Source organism: Zootermopsis nevadensis, unplaced genomic scaffold, assembly GCF_977971745.1.
Source record: "Zootermopsis nevadensis isolate Lab colony 2312 unplaced genomic scaffold, Znev_1.0 Znev_ptg000001l, whole genome shotgun sequence".
In the NCBI taxonomy this organism is placed as follows: Eukaryota; Metazoa; Arthropoda; class Insecta; order Blattodea; family Termopsidae; genus Zootermopsis; species Zootermopsis nevadensis.
The window spans coordinates 15,847,175-15,871,011 of NW_028259133.1; the positions used below are offsets into that span (position 1 = coordinate 15,847,175).

Genomic DNA, 23,837 nt, shown 5'->3' on the forward strand with positions numbered 1-23,837 from the left:
AAGTAATGTAATGTAATGTAAGGTAAGGTAAGGTAAGGTAAGGTAATGTAATGTAATGTTTTATAGGTAATAACAATGCTAAGTAAACAGATTACGTTTCCTAGGTAACAATAATGCGTTTCCAAGGTAACATAACAATGCAGTTACACTTTTTCGTTCCACTTTTTGCCGAATGACACTGACCCTAAAATATAGACGTATTTACGTCAAAATATTTAACGTCGTAAAATGATTGTAAAATATTTTCCTTGTATCAGTGCTAGTCAACTATGAATGTTTTCGTTCGCCTTGTGGCCCGGACGTGGTTCCACGCAGACAGGAGTGTCTGTTCGAGAGACCCCGGCGCCGGTTCTAGCTGTGGTGGGTGTATGTTTGATCTCAGGATGGTGCATATGGTTGTTTCTATGACATAATTACACTGTCAGGTAAGGAAACCCGGAAATATGGTGGGGTAAAAGTACAGAGGATCAGTTCGTCAGCATCTTGTGTAACTTACGCCAAAATGTCAACGAATGAAGATGTTAAACGAAATCCTATGTGATTATGAAGGCACATGACGAAAGATAACGTTAAATGTCAGAACGGGAAAATTACAAGGGAACTAGAATCGGAACGATTGATGATTATTTCAAGGCTGAATATTACCGTTAAGCAATTCCATTTGGAAGTACCTAATTTAGAATTCATGATCGAAAAGTAGAATGTGTATAGCATGCAAAAAAGGTGTGAATGATGTATCATTTACTTATGATGGATAATGCGTGAGAATAGTATTCCAAGGAGAAATTCAGTTGTCGAGAAAGCAAAATACCAACATTAGACCGTAAATCAAACAATAGTAAAAAGATGCACTCCATCACACTCCAACAGAGCACACGTATTTTCAAAATACATTTTATCTCATTTTAATTATTTCATTATCCTTAATGTTCATTTATTCATGAAAATCTAGTCGTGCGGGTTGCCTACCTCCTAGAAAAACCGTAAGAGACATACATACAGACGCGAATGGGCCCATAGGTATCTTTAACTCACGCCGAAAAACACGTAGAGACAATCGAACGTGTATCAGTTAGCAGAACGACAGGTCGCTGGCGAGGGAAGTTGCCTGTTCAGAAGATTAACCTTACATCTGGAAGAATATGTGGCAGAATACAGCATGGAACAGTCGCTCATATCTGAACCCGACCACGTAACACTGAAGTGTATGAAGCCTGGAACAGTCACCTTCTTCAATCTTGTGTCCTCCAAACTAAAAAGGCCATTTATATCCTCACAGTTCGATGGCGACTTGGCAAGTCAAACAGAGAGGAATTTCCTGAATTAGATGTTAAAGACACAAATTGAATTCTGATTTATGTTTATCTGGCTCAATGTTACAGCTGGTAAATGCTTCAAAGTTGAGGATAATAATAACCTTTCATTGAACAGGCAATAATTATAATAGCATTTTACGAAATATTACGCTAAACAGATACGACAGAGAAGTAGGATAACACTTTAATCGTAATTGGATAGAACAGGTTTCAGTCTAGGCCGAGTTATCGCCAATTCTGACTGAGCTTTCTCGTGAATTTCCTCAGTAGCTCCAGACGAATTTCGGGACAGTATGCCTTAAAATTTGATTAATTTAGAAAGAATATTTTTATTTAAGATACGCCTAAAGGATTCTGACAATAGTGTGTTGCAATAAGTTCGGCTAATATTTTAGACATTGCCCATCGTCTTGGTCATTTGTTAAAAAATCACAAAACGTTTAAGAAACTGGATCTGTCTCAGTAATCACACGAAGGTGAGGAAAGGAAGGTGCCTATGCTGGAACTTCTCCAGTGATGATGACACAATTATTTTGCTCACAACTGACATTTATTTCAAGAAATCTCAATGCTTGGAATGTTAAAGTTGCGTGCTACCTAATTTTTCTAATACGTGCTGTGAGACGCTGATGACACACGCGCGCACAAAATCTCTTGAAGGTCTTGTATCGATAAAGGCGGTCAATTCCATCAAGGTACCAGCAATGGCATATTTTTAAAACTTTACTGTACTAAAATCCACAGAAACTTCAATTGCTATTCATGACTTTTTTGCGCCAAGGATTTTTATTTCTTAGATTACCTTCGGTTCTGTGGAGTTGTATTGAATTTCTCATCACGCCATCTGTCATGTTCGGGAAAGATCAAGAAGGCCTTGACCGCGGATGCTGTCTGATTCGACTAATAGCTGCAATGGAAATGAAGTAACTGATTATAGAGTGCGATTAGCAAATCAATGACCCATTAAACAAACAATGCACAGAGAAACGGAAATGGCTGAGTGATTACGAGGGGAAGAATGAAATGTAGAACAAGTGTATTAGGACTGGAGAAATGAGATGCAGTCCCATCAATTATCTGTTGGTAACTACTTTCGTTGTTAAAATGGTTAGCAAGCGTTTACAACTTTTTAATTTCGTATATTTGTGACAGGCTCTTCAATTAGCTATTGAATGGGCCAAGGTGAATAATAGTAGGATCTGTGAACAACCAATTATCCTACTTTCTTTAAATGCCCTTATGTGAATTTAAAACTTCTAAACTTACAGTAAAAAATTAATATAAATTAGCGTTGCGAATACACAGAAAGTGTAATTTATCTAACAGCCGAACCGAAAGTCGTGATCGAGTGGTTAGCACCCCTGATTCGTATTCGGGAGGTCCGGGGTTTAAATCTTAACCCGGAGACCGGCTATTCTGAATGATGTTTTTCGTGGTTTTACTCAAGCCCTCCAGTATAGTGCCTTAAATTAGGCCATGACAGCTTCCTTCCACATTATTTCCCATTCATCATTCACTATCTCATTCTCATTCAATGTGAACGCTATATAGTCTGAGCTACTAAAAAGCGTCATTAAATAAACTATAAATAAATAAAATTTAAAGTGAGAAATGTTACGTCAGAGTTCTTCGCCATTACAATCTTCGTGTAGTCCACTACAGTTTCATAGTTTCACCTTTAATTAATGGATTTTGCAACTTCAGTCCCACTTAAACGAGAATAGATTTAAAAATCATGCATCATTACGTCAGTGTTCCTCAGCATCATTTGCCTATAATTTCTTATCGTAATTAGTAATTTGTTGGGACCCGCAGATGCTCACGCACTGAAGAACGGGTCGTATAAAATAAAAATAAAAACAATTAGTAATTTTCTCCAAACAAACAAGTTGATAGAAGCCATCTTTATTTTCATAGCTTTAAGCTTCCTACAGCAGAAGAGAAATTTCATGATGACTACAAGACGATGACGATGCACTTTGTTGAAGGAATAAAACGGGTGGTCCCGACATCTTTGTGTGTATTACATTTCATAAGCATCCCATTTGGAAACATGTGCAGTTACGAACATCATTTTGTAGGATTAAGCATCAGCACAAAGGTATATTGTTGGGCTAACCGACTGCCATTTCGTAGAACTAGGTATAATCGTTAGAACATGCAATATGTGGCACTTTCCCTCGAGGAACAACAAGGTTATAAACAATATTTTAAAGTTAGTATCATTAGTCTCACAACCGATTATTTTTTTGTCTTTCCGGCAATAATGATTAAAACCTTTTCATCTTTATGTCAGACGTCCCTGACATATTCTATTTTTCGGTATATTCTGACAAAACAGTTTCCAGATTCCGTTATCAACAGGGCGGAAGGTTCATGTTAACCGTACTAGCTAAAGTTTAGAAAAAATAAAAAAATCTATTGTCTTGTTTTCGTTTATCAGTGATACTCTGAACACAGCAGGACCGATCACATAAAATGCATCGTTGGCCAGCTAAAACCAACCAACCAAGTGTTGTAAGCCAGGTAGCTGAGGCTTAAGCTCGTAACTGGAAAATCGTCCTGATGGAGACAGCAAGGACCTCTAAAACATCGGTTAACTTGTACCAGACTATATGGTGCAACAACCCCGAAGACAGCCATCTTCAGAGTAAATGAGGAGTTTCTTTGGCTAATAATATTCTCTACTTTCAACATACATAAATTTTCTTGGGTACAATAGGACCCATTTTCCTCAACACTTTCTTTCTGAATATCACAATTTGTCGTATTCTGTCAACGTAACAGACTACGTTTACCAGCCACACAAAACAACAAACCGTCTTCCAATTATATACATAATTTTCGTCCCTAATATAAGGAATAATTGCTAACGCAAAACTGGCTGATTATAAGCTAACAGTTTCGTAACACTTCAGTCATGAACAAACTGTCTGAATTGCGTTGCGGTATGGCACATGTTTCTTAATGTAACATATTGCAGATGGCTGTCGTTTTAAGCAGCCATTCTGCTTTCTTTATTGGACAATTACCAAATTGTTCATAACTATTTCGCCTACACTTGGAATTTTACTTCAAATGTAGAAGTACACCTAAAGCCACCTACATGCGCTGTGAAGGCATTCCTCTAGTCCAGACGTCATTGAAGATCGCCCTGATGATGGAAGCAGCAAAAACCTCTGAAACGTCGGTAAACTTCTACCAGACTACACGGCGCAACAACGCAGAAGACAGCCATCATCATACATATATGCTATTGAAAAGTCCTAAGGGACGAAACGAATTTCTTAATATGTCATATTTTGTTACCCGCACTTTATAGCGGATTCCCCTGTACTGGTAATCGAGTTATAGAAATTCAACTTCTACATTTGATATACAGTCTATCTTAGGTGCACAACAAATGGAGCATAACATGTACATTTGTGAATAAGTCCCAAGTAAGATATTCGAACCCAAGAAAGATGAGGCTGAAAAGAGTTGAGAAAATCACGTAATGGACAAACTTATATTTTGCACACTATGGCCTAATGTTGAAGAATGATTGCAAAACTATGAGATGGATGGTATATTCAGATGCACATATTGAAAATATAATAGAAATAAGGAGAAAACATTTAAATTTATTTTAGAGAAACAGGTTGTTTGGGTGTGGACCGGATGGACGTCCAATAGCGGACTTATGGGTACATAAGAACATTAATTTCTGCGTATAGATTGGAACCAGAGACTTTTACATAAAGCAGGGCTATTAACCACTACACACGTTCGGTCAGTACTGACTTGAGGATGGTTGAGGCACAATTTTTGTTCTCATAGCATTGTCGATGAAAGACATGTTGACAAAACTATAGCCTTTTCGGGAAATGATAATGATCAGTTGGTTAAACGGTGACTTATTGACACTTTGGTATGAGAACAGCGAAAAGAAAGGAAGAGTAAAAAGGGATTTCCTTGAAGTTGGCGAAGTAAATAATATAATCCAATAAATGCTAACATAAAAACACAATTACATTAATCACCTTCCAAAACAGAAAAAAATTTATTTATTACTTGAAATATTGAAACAAAGTATGAATATGAGCGTGTAAATTATCTATTTCTTCTTCCTAAGACGTTTCCACTTTATGTGGACCATTCAGAGCCAGTAAACAATTCTTCTACACATTTAATCCTAATTTAGTTCAGTATTATAACCCTAATTTATGATTACAGTCTAATTTAACGAAATTTATAAATACTTCAAACCTACGTATTTTATTAGAAAACCTTATAATGATTCATGGTATGAAACCAGTCTGAACAAACAGAATGTGGCGCGTTCTCCCAAACAAGTCTGAAAAATTCTGACTTATACAATGGCGGTAAAATTACGAAAGATGGCTTGCGTTCACTTCTCCAGAGAGTTGCCTTGAGAGAAATCTTGAGTTACACCACTTTTGCATGGAGCTTCAGTTTTCAAACGAATGTAAGAGCGGTGGATGCAAGTAGGTGTGGAGGACAAGAAGATGAACGGAACGACGCAAGAATGGAAATAAAATCTGAACTAGAGGTTTCTGAATGATGACCTCTGGTTATCCCCACCCCTACCCTTGTACACGCACACACGCACCTCACATATTCTCTCTCCCTTCCCCCCGACTCCCCCACTCCGATGTCCGTCTTCTTCGGATGGAACGGTATAAAAGCTCTCGGCTTCAAACCCACCTTATGAGTTTGTATTAGCTTTTGTGATCACGTCTTGTTCATTCGGTCGCTTTCTATTTAATTCCAAAGGTAGGAATCGCTTAATTCGAGGACAACTCAACTATATACATTACATAGATTGTCGATAATCGTCACTGGTAGAAAAATATTATATCGATGGCGTGGGCACATTACACGCTTGGAGCAACATAAATGCTCATCAGAGTTATGTAGGAAATTTATGGAATGATATTACGAAGACGTGAACAAATCAGCTGGATAAATTTACTACAGACAGACAGACTTTGTTTTTCTCTTCTTCGAATTATGTAATATCGACGATTAGCTGGTAGATTTCTGAACAAAGACGGATTACGATTTTCTTTTATTTCTACAGAATTGTTTTTCGGGTGCAGCAATATAAAAGCTTCAAGAAGTTACGGTCCGGTGTTAAGACTATTTGTTTGTAATTTAATTATTGTTACATTAAGGTATTTCCGTTAAATTATCTGTGTGTTCTTAAGTAAAGATCTTTTCAACGTATTTTCTATGTAATAAACCATGAAACGTTTATATGTTTAGGCAAGCGAGTAATTTTTGCTGGCAGAAATATCAGTGGTTGGTTGTGTGGGTGGGTACTTTGTTGTATTTGCATTTCGGAGATAGACTCTTGTTAAAACACTTTGGCAAGCTGTTTAGAATGGGAGTCAATGAAAATAATTATTAATGATGCAAACGCCAACTATTAAAATGACGTACCACTGAACAAAATTATATTCTACCTCAATCTATTGACAAAAGTTACTGCTGATTCTAGGATTCAAGTCTCCTTAGGGATTTAAATGTTTCTCCAGGACTATGGATATGCGGTTAAAATTTTCACCCGCCAAGTTTCAGAGTAGAATAGTGTTAAAATTTCTGGCAAAATCGTTTAATTTTTTGTGATTTCTTGTCTATATACAGATCAAAGTTGTTCAAAAATTCACCTCAGTGCATGTTTATAATCAAGGCTTAATTGCTGATTTTGGTACTGCATCATTTCTAATTTATTTATTTCCTGCCTCATTATTTATTTTTGTATCAAGCTTCCAGCAAATTTTCCATACAAATCTGTAGGCTGCCTACTCAGGCTCTTAACACTGGGACATAACATGTGCCCTATATATCAGCACCGTTGCCAGAATCCGTTAAATATAATTCGTAAAGTATAACAAATAAAACAACAATAATAATACCGTAACGTGCACACTTCACCAAATATCAGGGCGATAAGAAAGAGGATAAGAAGATTGGTGGAGTATGTAACACGCATGGGAGAGATGTTAAATGCGTACACAATTTGTCTGAAAACAATAACAGAATTCATCACTTCAGAGAACAAGGCGTAGTTAAAAGAATAATATTAAAATTGATGTTGAGGACAAAGGGCCTGAGGATTTTACCGAATTCATTTCTCTCAGGACAGGGTCCTGTGGCTGGTTTTTAGTAAACGTTAAGAAGCCTTTGATTTCCTTAAAAAGCGAGGTATTTATAGACTACATGAGCGACTACTAGCTTCCCAAGGACTCTGTTCCATGGAATTTGGCAGTTAATATTATATTAGCAAAACTTATTTACATCTGAAATATATTAATTCCTAACATGTCATCTATATAAAAATGGGCGCGGTGTCTCCTACGCAGATTTTATGGTGAATGATTCGAGAGTGGTTTACATTTAAAATCTCATATGTTTACTTGCAGTTCATTGATTAATTAATTGTACCGTTATCTTTCCAGATAATTTTCACTATCAACGACAATGTGCAGATTCGACTCGATATCAAGCTTCGTTCTAGGTGAGTGGACAAGCAGGGACACACACAGACATTTTTATCATTTTGCCACAAAGTCGGGGTTTGAGTCCAGTATGAAGCCTTATAATGAACATATAGGAACGATCAATCGGGTGACAGGTAACGTTCATTTAACGACGCTGTCAGTAGACCAATATCTCAGACTATACAGCGTCGAATGACAAAATTATCAAAAGGATAGGACAGGGAAGGAAGCTGTCCTAGTTTAAAGTACTACACGAACACTGGCCTAGGGACACTAAGGAAAACCACGAAAATCCTTTCCTAGGATAGACAATGTAATGGCAGAGATGAGATGTCCTGGTACCTCTCGAATAAACAAATAATTAATATGAAATATACAGACACGATTTCAATCTTACCATAAAATTTTCACGACACTAACTAATTACCATACGACTAAAAATAATTCTCCAGGTATGTGTATTCAGATATTTCTAAAAAGTGTTAATTGTAAATTTGGGGCCAAGGCCTTCATCCGAATGGTATTTGTGAATGTGTTGAATAGCAACAACGTGAGATGAGCTGAAGAAAATATTTGAAAGAAAACACTTTGGCGGTACAGGGTTTTATCTATAAAGAAGAACTTCGTGCTTTGTATGCCCTACAGGTCATCTACTATCGTGTTCACAAACTTATATAATACTGTTTTATTGTACTACGAATACATTTATCTTTATTTTTACCGCTGTACTTATTAATTACTCATTATCACCTATCATTCGTGATATTACACTGGATAGACTCAGAATGAGGTCTTCATAGTGGATAACGACACAGCACGACAGTTATAGCCTCACAGATATTCAATACAGATCAGCCATCGCTCTTGAGCTGTGCGACAGGCTTGACCAGCCGGCATAATCACAACATCTGCCTTAAAGTTCTATCTCTGGCCGTGGAAATTGCCAGAATTTTGAGTTAATCTTTGCGGCAAATAGCCTACCTAATTACCTAAGTGATTTATTTAAAGGCTGCATTTACATCTAAATACAATACAAGATTATATTTGTATTTTATCCTTTGCAGCCTTCATCGCTTTGAGCAGTTTCGTCATGGCGTATCCAAGGATCAGGGTGAGTCCACAAGCACGACAAACTATTATTACTGGCAGTCGCGTCTAGGACTATAACTGGTTAGTTTACATTTAGCCTAAACGACAACCCTTTTCTAATAATTTTTATTTATTTGTGGTATATTTAACAGCACTATCAGTAGGATTTGAGGTTTCCACGGCTGAGTCTGAAGATTGCTGTCTTCTGAGTTTTTGCGCGGTGTAGTCTGGTAGAAGTTTACCTAAACTTCTACCAGACTACACGGCGCAACAACCCAGAAAACAACAATTTTATCACTATCAGTATCTCAGACTGTATAGCATCGAATGATAGAATTATTAATAAATAATAAACTAGAAACGAGATGGAAGGAAACGTTCTTGTGGGAAACCACGAAAACCCTTGGCCAAGGTAACTGGTCATGGGGCCGAGATCTGAAACCGGGACCTTCCAAATAACCACTAGACCGTCGTAAATAGGAAACCACTCGATCGTCGGTTACATTCATTGCTCCAAACCGATTTTAAATTAAATGCATTCAACTGTCATATAAAGACGTCACACAAACTCCACTGAAAAAATAGACTGTATTATTCACATCCAGGTTGTTCAGTTACAATGTGGCGATGCTGTTCTGGGTTTTGACGCCATGTTGACTCGTAGGTAGATACCAACGTTTCGGAGACACATAACAGCCGTGAAGTGTGTTTGTATACGTATTTGAATATGATGTAAATACGTACAGCGGTACGCTGAAAACATCAATCCCGCACATATTACTAACATCCGGGAAAGTATCAAAAAATATGTGATTATGTTTAACATGAACCAAATATTATATAAATCCTGGCTTCAGGGGTGCTTCTGCCTCCATCGTCATGGAAATGAGTTCTGATAATGACACAGTAAGTACCTCTGAAACGTCCGTGATCTTCTAACAGACTACACTGCGCAACATTCCAGAGGACGGTCATTTTCATACTCGCCGCCGTGAGAACCAGAAATCCCGCCGTATATTACACGATGATCCAATCGAGGATAAGACGGACGGGTCATGTACGAAGCGTTGAAGAGATGAAATATGCACACGAGACACTGATCGGAAAATATGAAGCGAGGAGACTACTTCAGAGACCTAGGCAAAGATGGGAGAATATTATTAAAATGGTTATATGGGTGCGGACTGGATTCAACTGGCTCAAGGTTAAGGTACAGTGGCTGACTGTTGTAAACACAGTAATAAATTTTTGCGTTTAATAAACGATAGGCTTCCTTGACTAGCAGAACAACTATCAGCTTCTTAACAACAACTTAGTTCTCTGAAGTTATTTTGTTTAATACAAAATTATGAACGCAGGGCACCTATTCGCACATTTCCGTTAATATTTGAAAAGGTTCAAGGTAATTTACGTAATAAAATTCTATTCGAGTTAAGTGACATGTTTCAGCACATCATTTCATGAAGTTCTGAGGACGACTGCACTTGCATTGCCCTAGCAAACTGCTTACGTACCACAAGAGAGACATTCCCATCACAGGCCATCAATGTCATCCGATGAATACGATACAGTGAAAGTTGTGATATATGAGATATGTAACGGAGAGGCATCCAGGAAGCTGAGCCTCCATTCACATAGAGTGCCGTGTTCGCTTCGCCATTCTGTATGCATACTTTCATTTCCGTCGCTATGACAATAGGATTTATAATAATAATACTTCAACACTATTGCGACTAGCAGAGTAACTAACACGTTCCGACACTACACAGGTTCAAATCTCAAACGAGGTAGTTTTTGCATAACTACTTACTGTTTCGTCAGTACTTCAAGGAGAAATTTTAGCAATACCTGACGTAGATCGTGCTGAAGCCCAACCTCATCGTTTCTGACTAGTAATCGACACCAATTTCTGAAAGAGTTCTTAAGGCAGCCCATCTAAGATTCGTGGCTCGAAGCTCAGAATTGAAGACAGCCTACGTAGATACTGGAACATATTCACAAGTTGCAGGCAGGTTTAACACCTAGTGCATTTCTTTGCGAAATACCAGAAGCTAGGATTACTTAATTCTTCTCCAAATGGAAATAAACAGCACGCTAATAAAATAAAGTATAATTTGAGGTTCTAATGGCGGTGAGTGCGAATATCGCTGTCTTCTGGGTTATAGCGTCGTGTAATCTGGTAGAAGTTTACCTACGTTTCAAAGGTCCTTGCTGCTTCCATCATCAGGACAATGAGTAAAATCTCAATGACTACTCATCGCCGTGATAATGGAGGCAGCAAGGACAGCTGAAACGTAGGTAAACTTCTACCAGACTCCACGCGCTACAACCAAGCAGGCAGGCAAGTTAATAAAACAAAGATTTTAATTTTTGGTTTGAAACGTTACGTTTGGTGCTTGAGAGAACTTTCACTTTCGTTCCGAGCTTCGCTTATTTTTAATGATCGGGTGGTTCGGAAGTTAGTACAGGATCTTAATGGCAGTGATGTATGAGTCTCGCGGCAGGAGGTTGGCTAGCCGAGGTCAAACACTGGGCTAAGAGCTTAAGCAGTTTCACTTAGGAGTGGCATATGTAGCTTGAAGCACTGGTTAACCAGTAATACTAAACTAAATGTGTGTTTTATAGGCATAACGTGTATTAATAGGCGAATGACACGCTTCGTACGTCTTCAAGCCCCAGTTTCTACACATCTCCATTAAAAAATATGACATTTTTTTCTAAGTCCATTGTCCTATGGTTTTCGCGACTGGGATTAAATGTACTACTCCCGCGATTTCAAGCGTTTCAACAAACATTGGTGCTGCCATCTTCACGGCAACATGACAATTTCAAATGCAGAGTTGCGTAACTGGCGTGTTCTAGACCCAGTTCGAATTAGAACCGGGATACTAGCTGTCCTATATGAAGATTTTCGTGAATTTCCTCAATATTTCCAGACGAATGGTGGAGTTGCACCTTGAAACCAGTATATATTCACAATTAATTATCTTTCGAGCTCATCCAGCACTCTATGACCACAGAAGTTGAATTACAACCGTTAAATAAATCAAGAACTAATCAAAAACATAGTAAGTCTTGTCGGGTCTACCATTTCTACGGCCGGACAGAGAAACTTCATCCCATTTAAGGAAGCAACTCCGGTTAATGTAAAGTACGAACACATGATTAGAAAGAGGAAGTCTTACATCATCATAGATCGAGGCTACTGGGTAAGCCGTATTTACACAACAGAGAGAAATGGTCAGCGACAATAAGGGGGGGGGGGGGGGGGGGGGAATCGACGAACTGAGCCACCACATTTGAACAAACTTCAGGTGTAACGCCGTATCTCACATGCGTTGTTTTTGGCTTCAAGAAACGTCTTGCAATTGGCTGATCCGACATGTACGGAGTCCTACCGTGTTTGTAACGGGCTAAATAAAATAGATACCTGGAGAGACAGAAAATGAACAAGTGTAATATCTCAAGCCTATAAAGGTGTTTTTTCTCGATATACACATCCGCTGGATAGTAGCATGTCTTCAAATATTCCACGACCACTTCCTTTAACATCCTTCTCAATTAATTGTTCAAAACCATCCTACTATTCGACATTTTAACGTGTGCATTTGGAATAGAGACGTTAAATAATACAACAGACAACCAATACTGGCTGGAAATGGCTCAGGATTGTGTCCACTTGTATAACTCTCTGTTAGGGATATTAGGCCAAAACATTTCGAATTATCTTATGAGACGGCTAGTAAAAAGAGAACGAACCCTCTGTGGCAGGTGGCACGTCAGGCGCCAAGTCCCGAGGAGGCGCTGGGGTTGCCTAGCAACGCGACGTCCATCCGCTCAGAAATCACCGATTCGTTCTCGTGTGAGTCGCGGATCTACGGCTACTACGCGGACGTTGACAACGAATGTCAGGTGTTTCACGTCTGTCTGCCGGTCCAGTACGCCGACGGCAAGGAGCAGACCTTCAAGTGGAGCTTCATCTGCCCTGAAGAAACTCTCTTCAATCAGGTAACTACAAGAAGTTTGAAAACGCACGAATATCGTAAAAATTCTAGCGTGTTCGTTCTGTTATTGTCTCTAGATTTTCTGTACGTGATTGCTAACTTCAGCGCATGAGGATGGGGAAGGACCTTCAACAGGACAGACGTTGCTCTGTATAACTACCAGACTACACGGCACAACAACCCAGAAGACAGCCATCTTCGGACTCGCCGTCGTGAAAACCTAAAATCATACTTGGCTGTATTAAATACTTATGTTACAGGAGAGCTTCACGTGCACGCGGCCAGAAGACGCAGTAGCATGTGAAGAGGCACCGCAGTACTACAGCCTCAACGAAGGTTTTGGCCAGACCGACCGACCGGCCGAACCATCGCCATCCCCAGCAGCAACAGAAACGGTTCCCCAGTAACAAACGCGACTGTACCTTGCGACGAAAATTTACTAAGCTGACAGTACTGGCAATGTTGATGCATTACTCGAATAAATCACTCACACACGGGCTTTTGCGTATTTTATGTACAGATTGAGGCACCTCAAGTGTTACAAGCAATGTACATGGAAACGGCGAAACAAATGGACTGAAGACGACTGTGTTCTGGTACGTTGCGCCGTGTCGTCTGATAGAAATTTACCGACATTTGAGACATACCTGCTGTCCCCATCGTCAGAGCAATTATATCTTCGATGACAGAAGAAACAAGTATCTCTGAAACGTCGATAAATTTCTTCCAGACAATACGACGGAACACAGCCATCTTCATTCTCGCTGCTATGTGAACCTGAAATCTCAAATACAAATGCACTGTATTCATTGGCGAATACGATGGTATATCGTGGTATAAAACTACAATGGCAGAACGTCACTGTGACGCACACGTGTCAGTGCTGTAATTACACGTGTAACACATTGCGTTATATCAGCCACAGCGTCCAGAATGATTATATAATAAAAGTATGTGTATAAAGTGAAAGTATATACAAATTTCATCAGACGATTCTGATGTATTTTGTATTTTTAGACATCCATAGGCATTAGCTTCAAATCTCTACAAGCTCACAAAAAATTATTGCGAAAGACCCTCATTTTCACTTTTGGAATAAGATAGCGCGGATACAACAATGACAAAATCACGGCATGTTACCTCACTGCAAAAGACTCGGTTTACCTTAAGGATGAGCAATGTTGCTTGATTTTTCCTTATAAACGTACTCATCTAATTACTACAATAATAGACTCTATAGTTGTAGGGCTCAATTATAAATTGTACAACCTTCTAATTCAAATAGCGCGAGTATATTTATGGCATGTAGGTGTACATTTGTGTTCTGTCATATTCTGAAAGTGTCGTTCTTTCGTAAAAGGAAAGTAATCTTGTCATTTAAGCAGAGTTTCCAATTTCCAGTTGACAGGCTGCATTTTTACTAAATTTTACTTATCCTGGCTCAAGGACAGGTTCTTGGGGATCAGAGAATGGTAATATATTTTTAGTTAATAAACAGAAAACCATGGGGTCTTATTTTATTCATGAATGAAGCACTTTCTTCCACTTTGTAGTATGTATCTCTCCACAGAAACTAAAACGGACATTAGTGTTAGCGTTCAGTATAAGAACACACATATAATGCCGTTACATGTCAGTACATACTATTTGAACTGTCACATTTAAAAGTATTTTGTCATCCATTATTGTGCCATCACTATATCTCACCCCCTCTCGTGGTCATAAAACGAATTTGACTGCCAAACCGATGATTCATGAGATCTTTAGGATATTAATATAGTGTCACAACTGTCTCTGTGACTACTAGGCCTATGACATTGTAATACTTTGTTTCTGTTAGTGTCTACTGCTTCATCGTAAATCATAAATAAACCATGTGGCGCCAAATGAGATTCAATCTGTTCCATACTTCTCGCCGCCCACATCCTTCATCCTCGCGGTTACGAAAGAGAAAGTGTGTGACATCAAAAATGGGAAGTTTGACCTTCAAATGCTCCAAAAGCGTGTTTTGGAACGTTTGTAACAAATGATTTGTAGGATTTGAGGTCTCGACGTCAGTGAGTACGAAGACTGCCGTCTGTTGATTTCTGGTAGACGTTTACCAGCGTTTCAGAGGTCCTTGCTTATTAATCACCCTGATGATTGAGGCGAGGACCTCTGAAACTCTGGTAAACTTCTACGAGACTAAAAGGCTAGCCTTGATAATGAGGACAGAGTTGGTCCTCGAAACGTAGGAGACTTCTAACAATTTGACACAGTCGATAACCCGAGAGGATTTTATTAATAATATATTAATATTTTACTACTGTGTAAGCTGTCATAAACATTATCAAACAGGGTAAAAATTGGGTTGGGTGTGTAGTAAGCACGGTTATGATAAATGTATACTGAATTTTGGTTTGGAAGCCTGAGGGAGCAGGACATTGGGAAGACCTAGGCATTTATGGGAAGATGACGATGAAAGTGAATTTTGGAAACAGATTTGGGGAGTGCGGACTAAATTCATCTGACTCACGATACTGACCGTTGGTGGGCTCTTCTGAACTCGGCAATGAACTTTCGCCCACTTAACAGCAGAATAACAAAGGTTGTGTGCATCGGGCCAACTCCGAAAGTTTTCCAACAACCACGTTTTGCATGCATGAACTTCCTGGCGGGAAATTAACTGCCCTGAAGAAATGTATTTTGAAAAAAAACATAAATTCCAACACAACATTGAAACCAAAACCACACGAAAGCATAAACTAGTGTCATCTACAAGCAGTACCAGAAAGCATGATCTATGGCCATCTACAAAAGGTATAATGAACTACATGACTGAAGGTTAGCGAAGTGAAAGTAATGCCAACTATCTTCGGTTTATCTGTGCCGACGGCAACGTTAGATAATGGCTCTGATGATCAGCAAACGTAGTAGAAATGTAATTTGAGGCATCGTTTCACAGAAGTTATGTTCGTGATTGTGCCGACTGCTGACGATAATATTTAGATCTCGGGAAAAATAATTAATCGGAGGATGGATACAATTATGTAACGAGAAGTTCAGCATTTACAGTATATCCATCGCCTGATATTGTTACAGGATTACTAAACCAAGGAAGGTGAGAAGGGCTGGACATATATCAGGGGAAAAATTATGTGCAAATGGGAGGATACTATTAAAATGAAAGTTAAAGAAGCACAGTGTGAGGGTTTGGACTATTTTCAACCGGCTCAGGATAGGGTCCAGAGGCGGGATCTTGTACACACGGCAATGAAAATTTCAGGTCAAAGAAGATATTTTTCTTTTCGACCAGCGACTTACGTTTTCTCAAGGACTCTCCTTCATGGAATTAGTTGCTGAAGACATGATAATTGATATGTTAAACTGAACCTGTTGTGGCCGTTATACGTGCAATCCAGTAGATGTAATTGAAATAGTAAGGTCTATAAGGCCTATCAGGGTTCCAAAAACTATTCCGTAAACTTCTCGATTTTTATTGTATTTTATTTATTTATTTATTTTCCTTACAGAAGCCTGCTTTTCTTTCATACGCATTTTGTTAAAAGAAATATTAATGAAGGACTGGAGATTATTAATCGTATTTTAACATGGCAGCGGACAGTATTTTGCCACATATGGTCTGGAATTTGAAAGATATTGGCAGTTTGTGTCCGCGTGTTCGTTACCGACGAGGAGTAGTTGCTGAAGACACACAAAAAATAGTATAATTATAACAAATTATAAGCTCAAGATACGACCAGAAGAAGCAGCTAACTGCAGCTCTAACTCATGTTGCAATCGGTGTACCGTTGGTTCGATTCTCTCAAGGCCACAGTAAAAATGTCATGCAGATCTTACTAACGGCTAATTCGTGTCCCTGACTTTTCCTGACATATGAAACTCTTTGTCATGGCGTAATCGCAAGTTATTGTAATTCGTATCTCATGCCAATTTAATTGAACTTCAACAGGTGTCTTGCATTCTGTGTGGCTGAGAAATTTCGTGCAATAAAATGGAAATTACACGTGTCGAATGTATAAAGCACGTTCTATTTTTTATTGTTATCGTTATTGCTGTTGTTACTGTTATTATTATTATTATTGAATAAAATTACTTATTGATGAGGAAAATATTTCGACATGAGACGTCGTGTAATCTCGTATAAATTGACTGACGTTTCAGATATGCTTACTGCCGCCATGATCATGGTGATAAGTAAGCACCGAGAGAAAAAAGTTTTTGCAATATGCCTATAGGATATCCCATACACGGCGCAACATCCCAGAAGACAATCACCGTTGTTTTGTGTACCCCTCAAATTATTTTAAAATTAGAATTCCAGTGCGATACTAATATTCCGTAAGTGCGTTAAATTTTACAATATAAATAAATACTTCTATAAATTTTCGTTTCTCATCGCACCCACTAAACACTGATTCCATTCATTTTCAATCATATGCCATAGTAATGTTCTTTAACTTTATATTTTACAAATAAGTTTTAATATTTTAAAATATCTAGTGTTTATTTTACATTTGGGGATAGAGAGAAAAATGTGATCACAATAAATCTGACTTAACTGTTTACACAATATTTTTTAAAGTTCGTCAGAAACCTATAAACGGTGATGAACTTGGTGTATTTACCGGTGTTTCATGACATGAAGTGCCTAATTTCGGTCCATGTAATTGAACCGCTAGATACTCTCATATGACTAAGGCAATACATTAATGACGCCTGTTGGTTCCGTCTCCACTCAGATGCAGTCAGAAGTTTAGAAAACTGATACTGTGCCTACCGTTCATCTTCCATAACATTTACACGTCACTTATCAATTTTCCTCTCTTAGAATCTACCATCACAATCAATGCACTCTGTAAAATCACATCACAATTAGGCTTCAGAATCTTCAGCTTGTGGAGAATTCAAGTCAGCTTCAATTTCCTCTGGACTTCTCAAATCAATGGCGAATTTCTTCTTGGCGGCTGCTAGTCCGTCTTTACCGTCCTCGTCACCACTTCTCGCCTTCACAATCTTACTGTACTCACGAAACGCCGAAGCAAGTGCATAGGTCAGCTTTCTGGCACTATTTCTACTCTCACAAACAAACGCATGACATTCGAAAGGATGCTGATCTTTCAGATCTCCTATCTCTCTAACAACAATCATAGAAAACACTCTGGTGTACACCAGATCTTGAACACCGTAAGATATCGTGTCTATGGGATGAAACTTCAAAATCTCCTCGGACTTTTTCTGCAGTTGCACTATACTGACACCTTCTTTAGAAACTACGAGTTTAACCATTGGTAGCACTGTTCCTGCTTTTAAATTCTTTGCCGAAGCCACCATAGCATCTACCGGTCGCCTCGTGTGTTTAATTCCCCACAGGCCTCTAGCATCACGCTGGCCAAGGTACTTGACTTGGAAGCCCTGAGGGAGATCGTCGTCTTTGGTCGTTGGCGCGGCTTCAGTCGGTTGATTCTCAGGCATCTCACTCGAAGACATATTACGTAAAATACCAGGACCTGGTTGTTTAGGTGAAGATAACTTGGCTACTGTCGCCTTCCTCTTCGAGGCGTCATATACCTGACCTAGCAAGTCGACCTGAGGAAAATCCAGCAAAGTTCCTCCAAGCTTGCGCAAGCTGAAACCATCTGTTTCGTCCGATAATTCGCCACTCGATGCAGTACCATGCTCCTGTTCTGACTCTAGTTTTGTTATGGAAAAGACGTCTTCTTCAACATCCTGTTTTGTATCCTCGTCATTTCCGGTTGTTCCGGGTGCAATGATGGAAGAATAGTTGTCCACCTGTTGTTCCTCACTTCCGGCGCCATTGTCGTCATCCTCAGTTGGTAGTGAGGGGGAAGGGCCGCTACGTGTCAGAGCATTTTCCAGTACCCTGCTGTCACGGCTCACAAAACCGAAGTCCTCATCTGCTTCCAAACCTTTTTTAATGTTGGAATTCTCTCCCATGATACAAACCAGAAACCCCGTGTACAGATGCTGCAGCTAAAACAAAGCACAGTACGCTTGTATCTTGCTTCTATAACTTGTGATTTCTGCAAATAAATTTACATAGATGATGATATAAGTAAACGTGATAATGACCTATGTACCAAAAGATGAATTTCTTTGAATAACGCCGCTAAATAAATCACAGATAAATTGTAATGTAATATTACAGGACTACTATAAGGAATCTTCTGTAAAGATAAGAAGTTCTGTTTTAAAAACTCCATTACTTTCCTGGTCTGAACAGTTCGAGACCTATTGTATATATACAAGGCAGTCGTTCTGCAGAAATAAACCAAGAATATCAGTCACTATAAGACGGTCACCTAATCGAATTAAAGAATAAATAAATTCCGATCAAAGGTAATTGGTACAAGGTAGAAAATGTTTTAACAAACCTATAAAAACTGCTATGGTATCAGTAACTGAAGTTTATAAAATTGCCGCTGACTTGAAATCAAAAATGCTCAAAAGCTAACAAACAACGTTTTTACAATAAATTCGGTTGTAAGGAGAAATACAGCTGATGTTATCGAGTTAATAATAGGTATATTTTTAAAGTTGAGGTAATTAGTTTCGCTTTCTGTCCATGGCATTACAGTTTTCTGCCGGCTCTCGACGCAGATATGAATAGCCAACAAGGTTCACAGCAAGTAAAAAGTTTGTCGACCCTTTTGCTAAATTAATAACGTCCATTCAAATGCTACTAAGCCATCCGCGACAATTGTCATTGCATTTTAAAGCATCGCACAAAAATTATAACTACGTATCATTGTTCCGAAACCGTATGGTTCACAAACAAGTGTTCTATGTGAGGTCCAACAACACAGAAAAGAAACAGAATGTTTCTCAACAACAGACATTTGGTTCTAGCCGCGGTTCTCCGATAGAGTGTGCATGTAGGTTAATAATTCAATAGTCTGTTAACTCCGTAAATAACCAAGAAAGGGCTTGATCACATCTACACTTTTGTTCTTAATTCATTTTACAGTTCTGATATGAAGACCGTTACGCCAATAGCAGGTGATGCCCCATTTTAAAAAGCAGCTGCAACATTCCTGATCTTCAGGTATGAAGATCACCAAGTGCGGTTAGTGAAGTGAACTATAACCCCTAATGCAGCAACTACTGAAAAATAACCGAGTTAGGCGAGCAAACACTTGAAAAATTAAAAATAAAATGTATTCTGTCCTACGTTCGTGGTTTAATGGTATTCCAGAACCGAGTAGGTTCCATAGATACTCAGCTCTAGCCAGTCAGTGCTCACCAGGAGTGTAAGCCCCAACTAGCTGGCTAACAATGAATGCAAGCTGGAACTGGCTAAAGATTCATTGTATCTGTTCGGTTCTGACGTGTTCCCGTGTATGGAGTACCACTGAACCACGAAAGTAAGACAGAAGACACTGAATTTTTCTCAAAGTATCCTGGAAAAGGAGACGATATTTTTCTCCAAAACGTTGGTATCCACATACAAGTCCACACGGCATCACAAAGGGCAAACCGAACTTATTTTAATGGCCCTGCCAATCTAAAATAATACCACAGACAACAAAGAACGACATCCAATATAATATTGGTACAATCAACCAAACGCTTTCACAAACCTTTATAGAATCATTGCAGTGTTAAGCTTTATAAAATAAAACGTACTTGCTTTCTGTAATCAAAAACGCAAGAGGACAGATCCCGGGATCTGCATGAACACTGTTCAGTATACTAAAGGACGACGTCGTTATCAAAGGCACGGAAGCTGAGTCTTATCAGTAGATAAGTTATCTCGTGCACATAAGGGACTGATTACGTACTTCAGCTACAAATCACCTACAGGTGCGCAGAGCGAGAACGTGTACTCCAGTTTGGAGTAATAATATTTTTATAAACCCGACGATGCAGAAATGCTTGCTGCCTCCTTCATCAGGATGATCCCCGATCGCAATCGGTAAATTTCCTGTTCGATCTGCATACACCGTTGGCCTTGATGATCGTTTGCTGAAATACGGCTAATGTTGCAAACCCATTCAGACAGATATCGCAGAATTGTCACAAATCATTTCCCTCACTCTCCGGTTCAACGGAGTTCGTTCTGAACTTCATACCGGTCCAATACGAATCAAAATTAATCTGGCAAGATGTGAAGTTCTCAAAGCGCATTATCCCAGAAGGCTGTCATTGCTTTCTGGGATGACGTATCGTATATTGTGGAAGACACTGACCGAAGTTTCAGGGGAGCTTAGTGCTTCCATCAGCAGGACGACGACCGCAAGAATTTTCAAAATTAAATTCTCTCCAGAATTTGTTTTATGGAAAATCTTTTAGTGTTTCAGGAGAGGAAACATAAAATCAGACATAATATGATACTTCTGACACCAATGTAGCGTGGGTCGGTATACAACCTTGATTGTCAACCCTTGATTTCTTGCGGGGTCTACTACCTCAAATCCGATCTCAGTTGTAAACTTGGTTGGATTGTAAGAGACCACAAAGTCTTCCAGCAATAATGAATTTAATCAACTAAAACGTCTTTACAGCACAAAATAATCTCGTCTACAACACACTTCTCCTACAAGCGATTCACACTTCAGCTCTCTTCGCAGTATTTCTTCCACACTCTCACCTACTACACTACTCTCAAAGCCAACCCCAACCAACCAAAGAAGCTAACTGAGGGCAGAGGCCTGCGCAAGCGCAAGCATCGTCCCTACCTAGGTGAAACCATTCCTGCCATGCCAATAAACAGACGCAACAATGTAGACACAACAATGCTAAACGCAACAATGCTAAACGCAACAATGCTAAACGCAACAATGTCAATAATAATACAACAATGCATGAATACAACAATGTCTATAAACTAACAACAATGCCAACCCCAACACATCACAATACTTTAAGTTCTCACGACATTGGCGATGGGGATATTATACCTGGTAATCTTCGTAGGAAATATCTTCGGCGGTACCCACAGCTCTGTGTTACACAGAGGGGCCCTGCACCTAGGAATCGCGCTCTACTGATTCCGGATTTACCGTTCGACGCTGTTAACATATGCAATCAGTGGAGCGTCTCATATAGCCTTCAGCTGTACAAAATCTCCACGCGATTAAGTCAGCCTAGTTACAGTTCTTGCAAGGTGTTATGGGCTCATACTAGTTTACATAGCGCGAGTCTAAACTTCGCAGCATCGTTACAAACGGTCGCATTAGTCTAGCTGAAAACATAGAGTTGCTTTGTTAAAATTCCACTGTCGTTACCTGAAGTAATGAATCTATGTTTCACTTTCAATTTCGTCAACATAAGTAAAACTATAAAATATCTAATATAGTAGTTATAGTTTCTTAGGCTTTATTCGTCGTCTTGGCTGTAGCCACCTACAAGACTACACGGCATCACAATTAATGAAATGACAATCAACTTCACCACAAAGGTTCAACGAAAGGTGCATTATATTTAGTTAAAATAATGCAACTTCCATTAAAGCTTCCTTCGGAACCAGTTTGCAAATACGAACTATTTACAGATTATTGATACTTGTCCCACTCTGTAGTTATATTAAAAACTGAAACAAGTAGCATGTTGGCACCTTAATGATATCTACTGTACTTTTATCACGTAAGTTATCTGAATACTTACCACTCGTCAAACAAGAAAATGCACAATAGCGTGACCATTTGCTCCAGAATTGCAGCAGTGGTTTGCTATTGAAGTTTCGTATGGGAGAAATAAATGAGATTGCGCTCATGACAATGGCTCTGGGAAGTCACCCACGGTGTTGCAGGTGAAAGCATCAAGATCAGTGGCGACAACCGAACACGCGATTCCGATCGCCACAGCGAAAGAGCAGGAATTAGTTTTAACAGGAGACTACTAAATTTCCTGTCAAGAATGACTGGAAAATCTAAAGTAGCAAACGCGCATATTCACAAACATTCTTAACGGCCTTACCACGGAAACGGTTATAACAACGCACAACATAAGTATTATCCCGTAAGACCCATAATCACTTGACAGCAAATGCTCACCAATGAACCGAGCTTTCAACCAATTCTCGCTTAACTTTACATAGATTAAAACCTTCTTCGTAGGATTTGAGGTTTTCACGGCGGTGAGTCCGATGGCTGTCTTCTGGGTTGTAGCGCCATGTACTCCGGTAGAAGTTTACCAACGTTTCAGAGCTCCTTGCTGCCTCCATCATCAAGCGATGAGACATCTTCCTGATTATGGAGGCAACAGGGACCGCTGAAATGTTGGAAAACTTCTACCAGACTAAACGGCGCTACAACCCAGAAGACAGCCATCTTCAAAAGGTTCTTCGACCACGCCTCACAAAATATTTTTGAACAAAGAAGCTCTGTGCAGACGTAACGTTTTACGACAGTCACGTCAAACGTCCAGTCTACTTAGGGTTGCTTAAGAAAGAGGCGACTGTTCCGAAAACTATCATATGGCTGAGGAAAATAAAACTGCCTAATTTTATTAATTTTAGGCTTAAGCTTAAGACACACATTTCGTTTTTCTACTTCCCCATTAGCACCCACAAATGTAAATTGAATTGAAACATATCTTCATTTTATTTAATTAAAATATAAAACAGCAGTACACAGCCATATGACATGAATTTGAAACTTTCAATTTATTAAACCTGGGACATTTTGGGCCGCACATCGAGTATAATTCGAGATCTCGACTAGTGTACATGAAACGCCGAAGATTGCCGCGAGTTCTACATGTCTTCGGGAGATAGTCAGTTATAATTATGACCAGATTCACTCTCTGACGTCAATTGCAGTTTTATGTATTTTGACACAGTGCAATCTTCATATGTGGTTATCAACGTTTCGGAGGAACGTATCGCAACCATTTTCAGTTCCTTTTGTTTAACCACCTTTTGTGTTAACGATCATTTAACCATAATTATGGTAAAATCT

At 39.0% G+C, this 23,837-nt stretch overlaps 2 protein-coding genes and 1 long non-coding RNA gene across 8 annotated transcripts in view; 1 reads left to right on the forward strand and 2 right to left on the reverse strand.

Moving 5' to 3' along the window:
* Positions 1–261: 261 nt before the first annotated feature.
* LOC110833101 (uncharacterized) lies at positions 262–14,802 on the forward strand. 3 transcript variants are annotated; one of them, XM_022070752.2, is made up of 6 exons: positions 262–425; positions 7,781–7,839; positions 8,887–8,933; positions 9,876–10,121; positions 12,683–12,919; positions 13,176–14,802. In XM_022070752.2, exons 2-6 carry the CDS (start codon positions 7,803–7,805, stop codon positions 13,320–13,322), a joined length of 714 nt encoding a protein of 237 aa, XP_021926444.1. In that variant the 5' UTR covers positions 262–425; positions 7,781–7,802; the 3' UTR covers positions 13,323–14,802. The 3 variants fall into 3 exon arrangements, with proteins under 3 accessions (XP_021926444.1, XP_021926443.1, XP_021926446.1); XM_022070751.2 differs by lacking the exon at positions 262–425 and adding an exon at positions 6,031–6,092; XM_022070754.2 differs by lacking the exons at positions 262–425; positions 9,876–10,121 and adding an exon at positions 6,031–6,092.
* Positions 1,873–23,837, reverse strand: part of LOC147875216 (uncharacterized) — an 88,952-nt gene continuing 66,987 nt past the window's right edge. The window contains exon 4 of the long non-coding RNA XR_015533954.1: positions 1,873–2,223. This is a non-coding gene — a long non-coding RNA (uncharacterized LOC147875216). The remainder of the gene's footprint in view (positions 2,224–23,837) is intronic.
* Positions 16,381–22,612, reverse strand: LOC110833097 (uncharacterized). 4 transcript variants are annotated; one of them, XM_022070743.2, is made up of 2 exons: positions 22,543–22,612; positions 16,381–18,909 (listed from the first exon to the last, which is right to left on the reverse strand). In XM_022070743.2, the coding sequence occupies exon 2, from the start codon at positions 18,871–18,873 to the stop codon at positions 17,791–17,793; it is 1,083 nt and encodes a 360-aa protein (XP_021926435.1). In that variant the 5' UTR covers positions 18,874–18,909; positions 22,543–22,612; the 3' UTR covers positions 16,381–17,790. The 4 variants fall into 4 exon arrangements, with proteins under 4 accessions (XP_021926435.1, XP_021926432.1, XP_021926436.1 ...); XM_022070740.2 differs by lacking the exon at positions 22,543–22,612 and adding an exon at positions 21,345–21,562; XM_022070744.2 differs by lacking the exon at positions 22,543–22,612 and adding an exon at positions 20,563–20,640.

Bases quoted from the DNA above. Each gene is read 5' to 3' on its own strand.
- LOC110833101 (XM_022070752.2), top strand. From the start codon at position 7,803: ATGTGCAGATTCGACTCGATATCAAGCTTCGTTCTAG. The intron at 7,840-8,886 runs GTGAGTGGACAA...TATCCTTTGCAG, and splicing joins GATATCAAGCTTCGTTCTAG to CCTTCATCGCTTTGAGCAGT. The intron at 10,122-12,682 runs GTACAGTGGCTG...CCTCTGTGGCAG, and splicing joins TCAACTGGCTCAAGGTTAAG to GTGGCACGTCAGGCGCCAAG.
- LOC110833097 (XM_022070743.2), bottom strand. From the start codon at position 18,873: ATGGGAGAGAATTCCAACATTAAAAAAGGTTTGGAAGCAGATGAGGAC.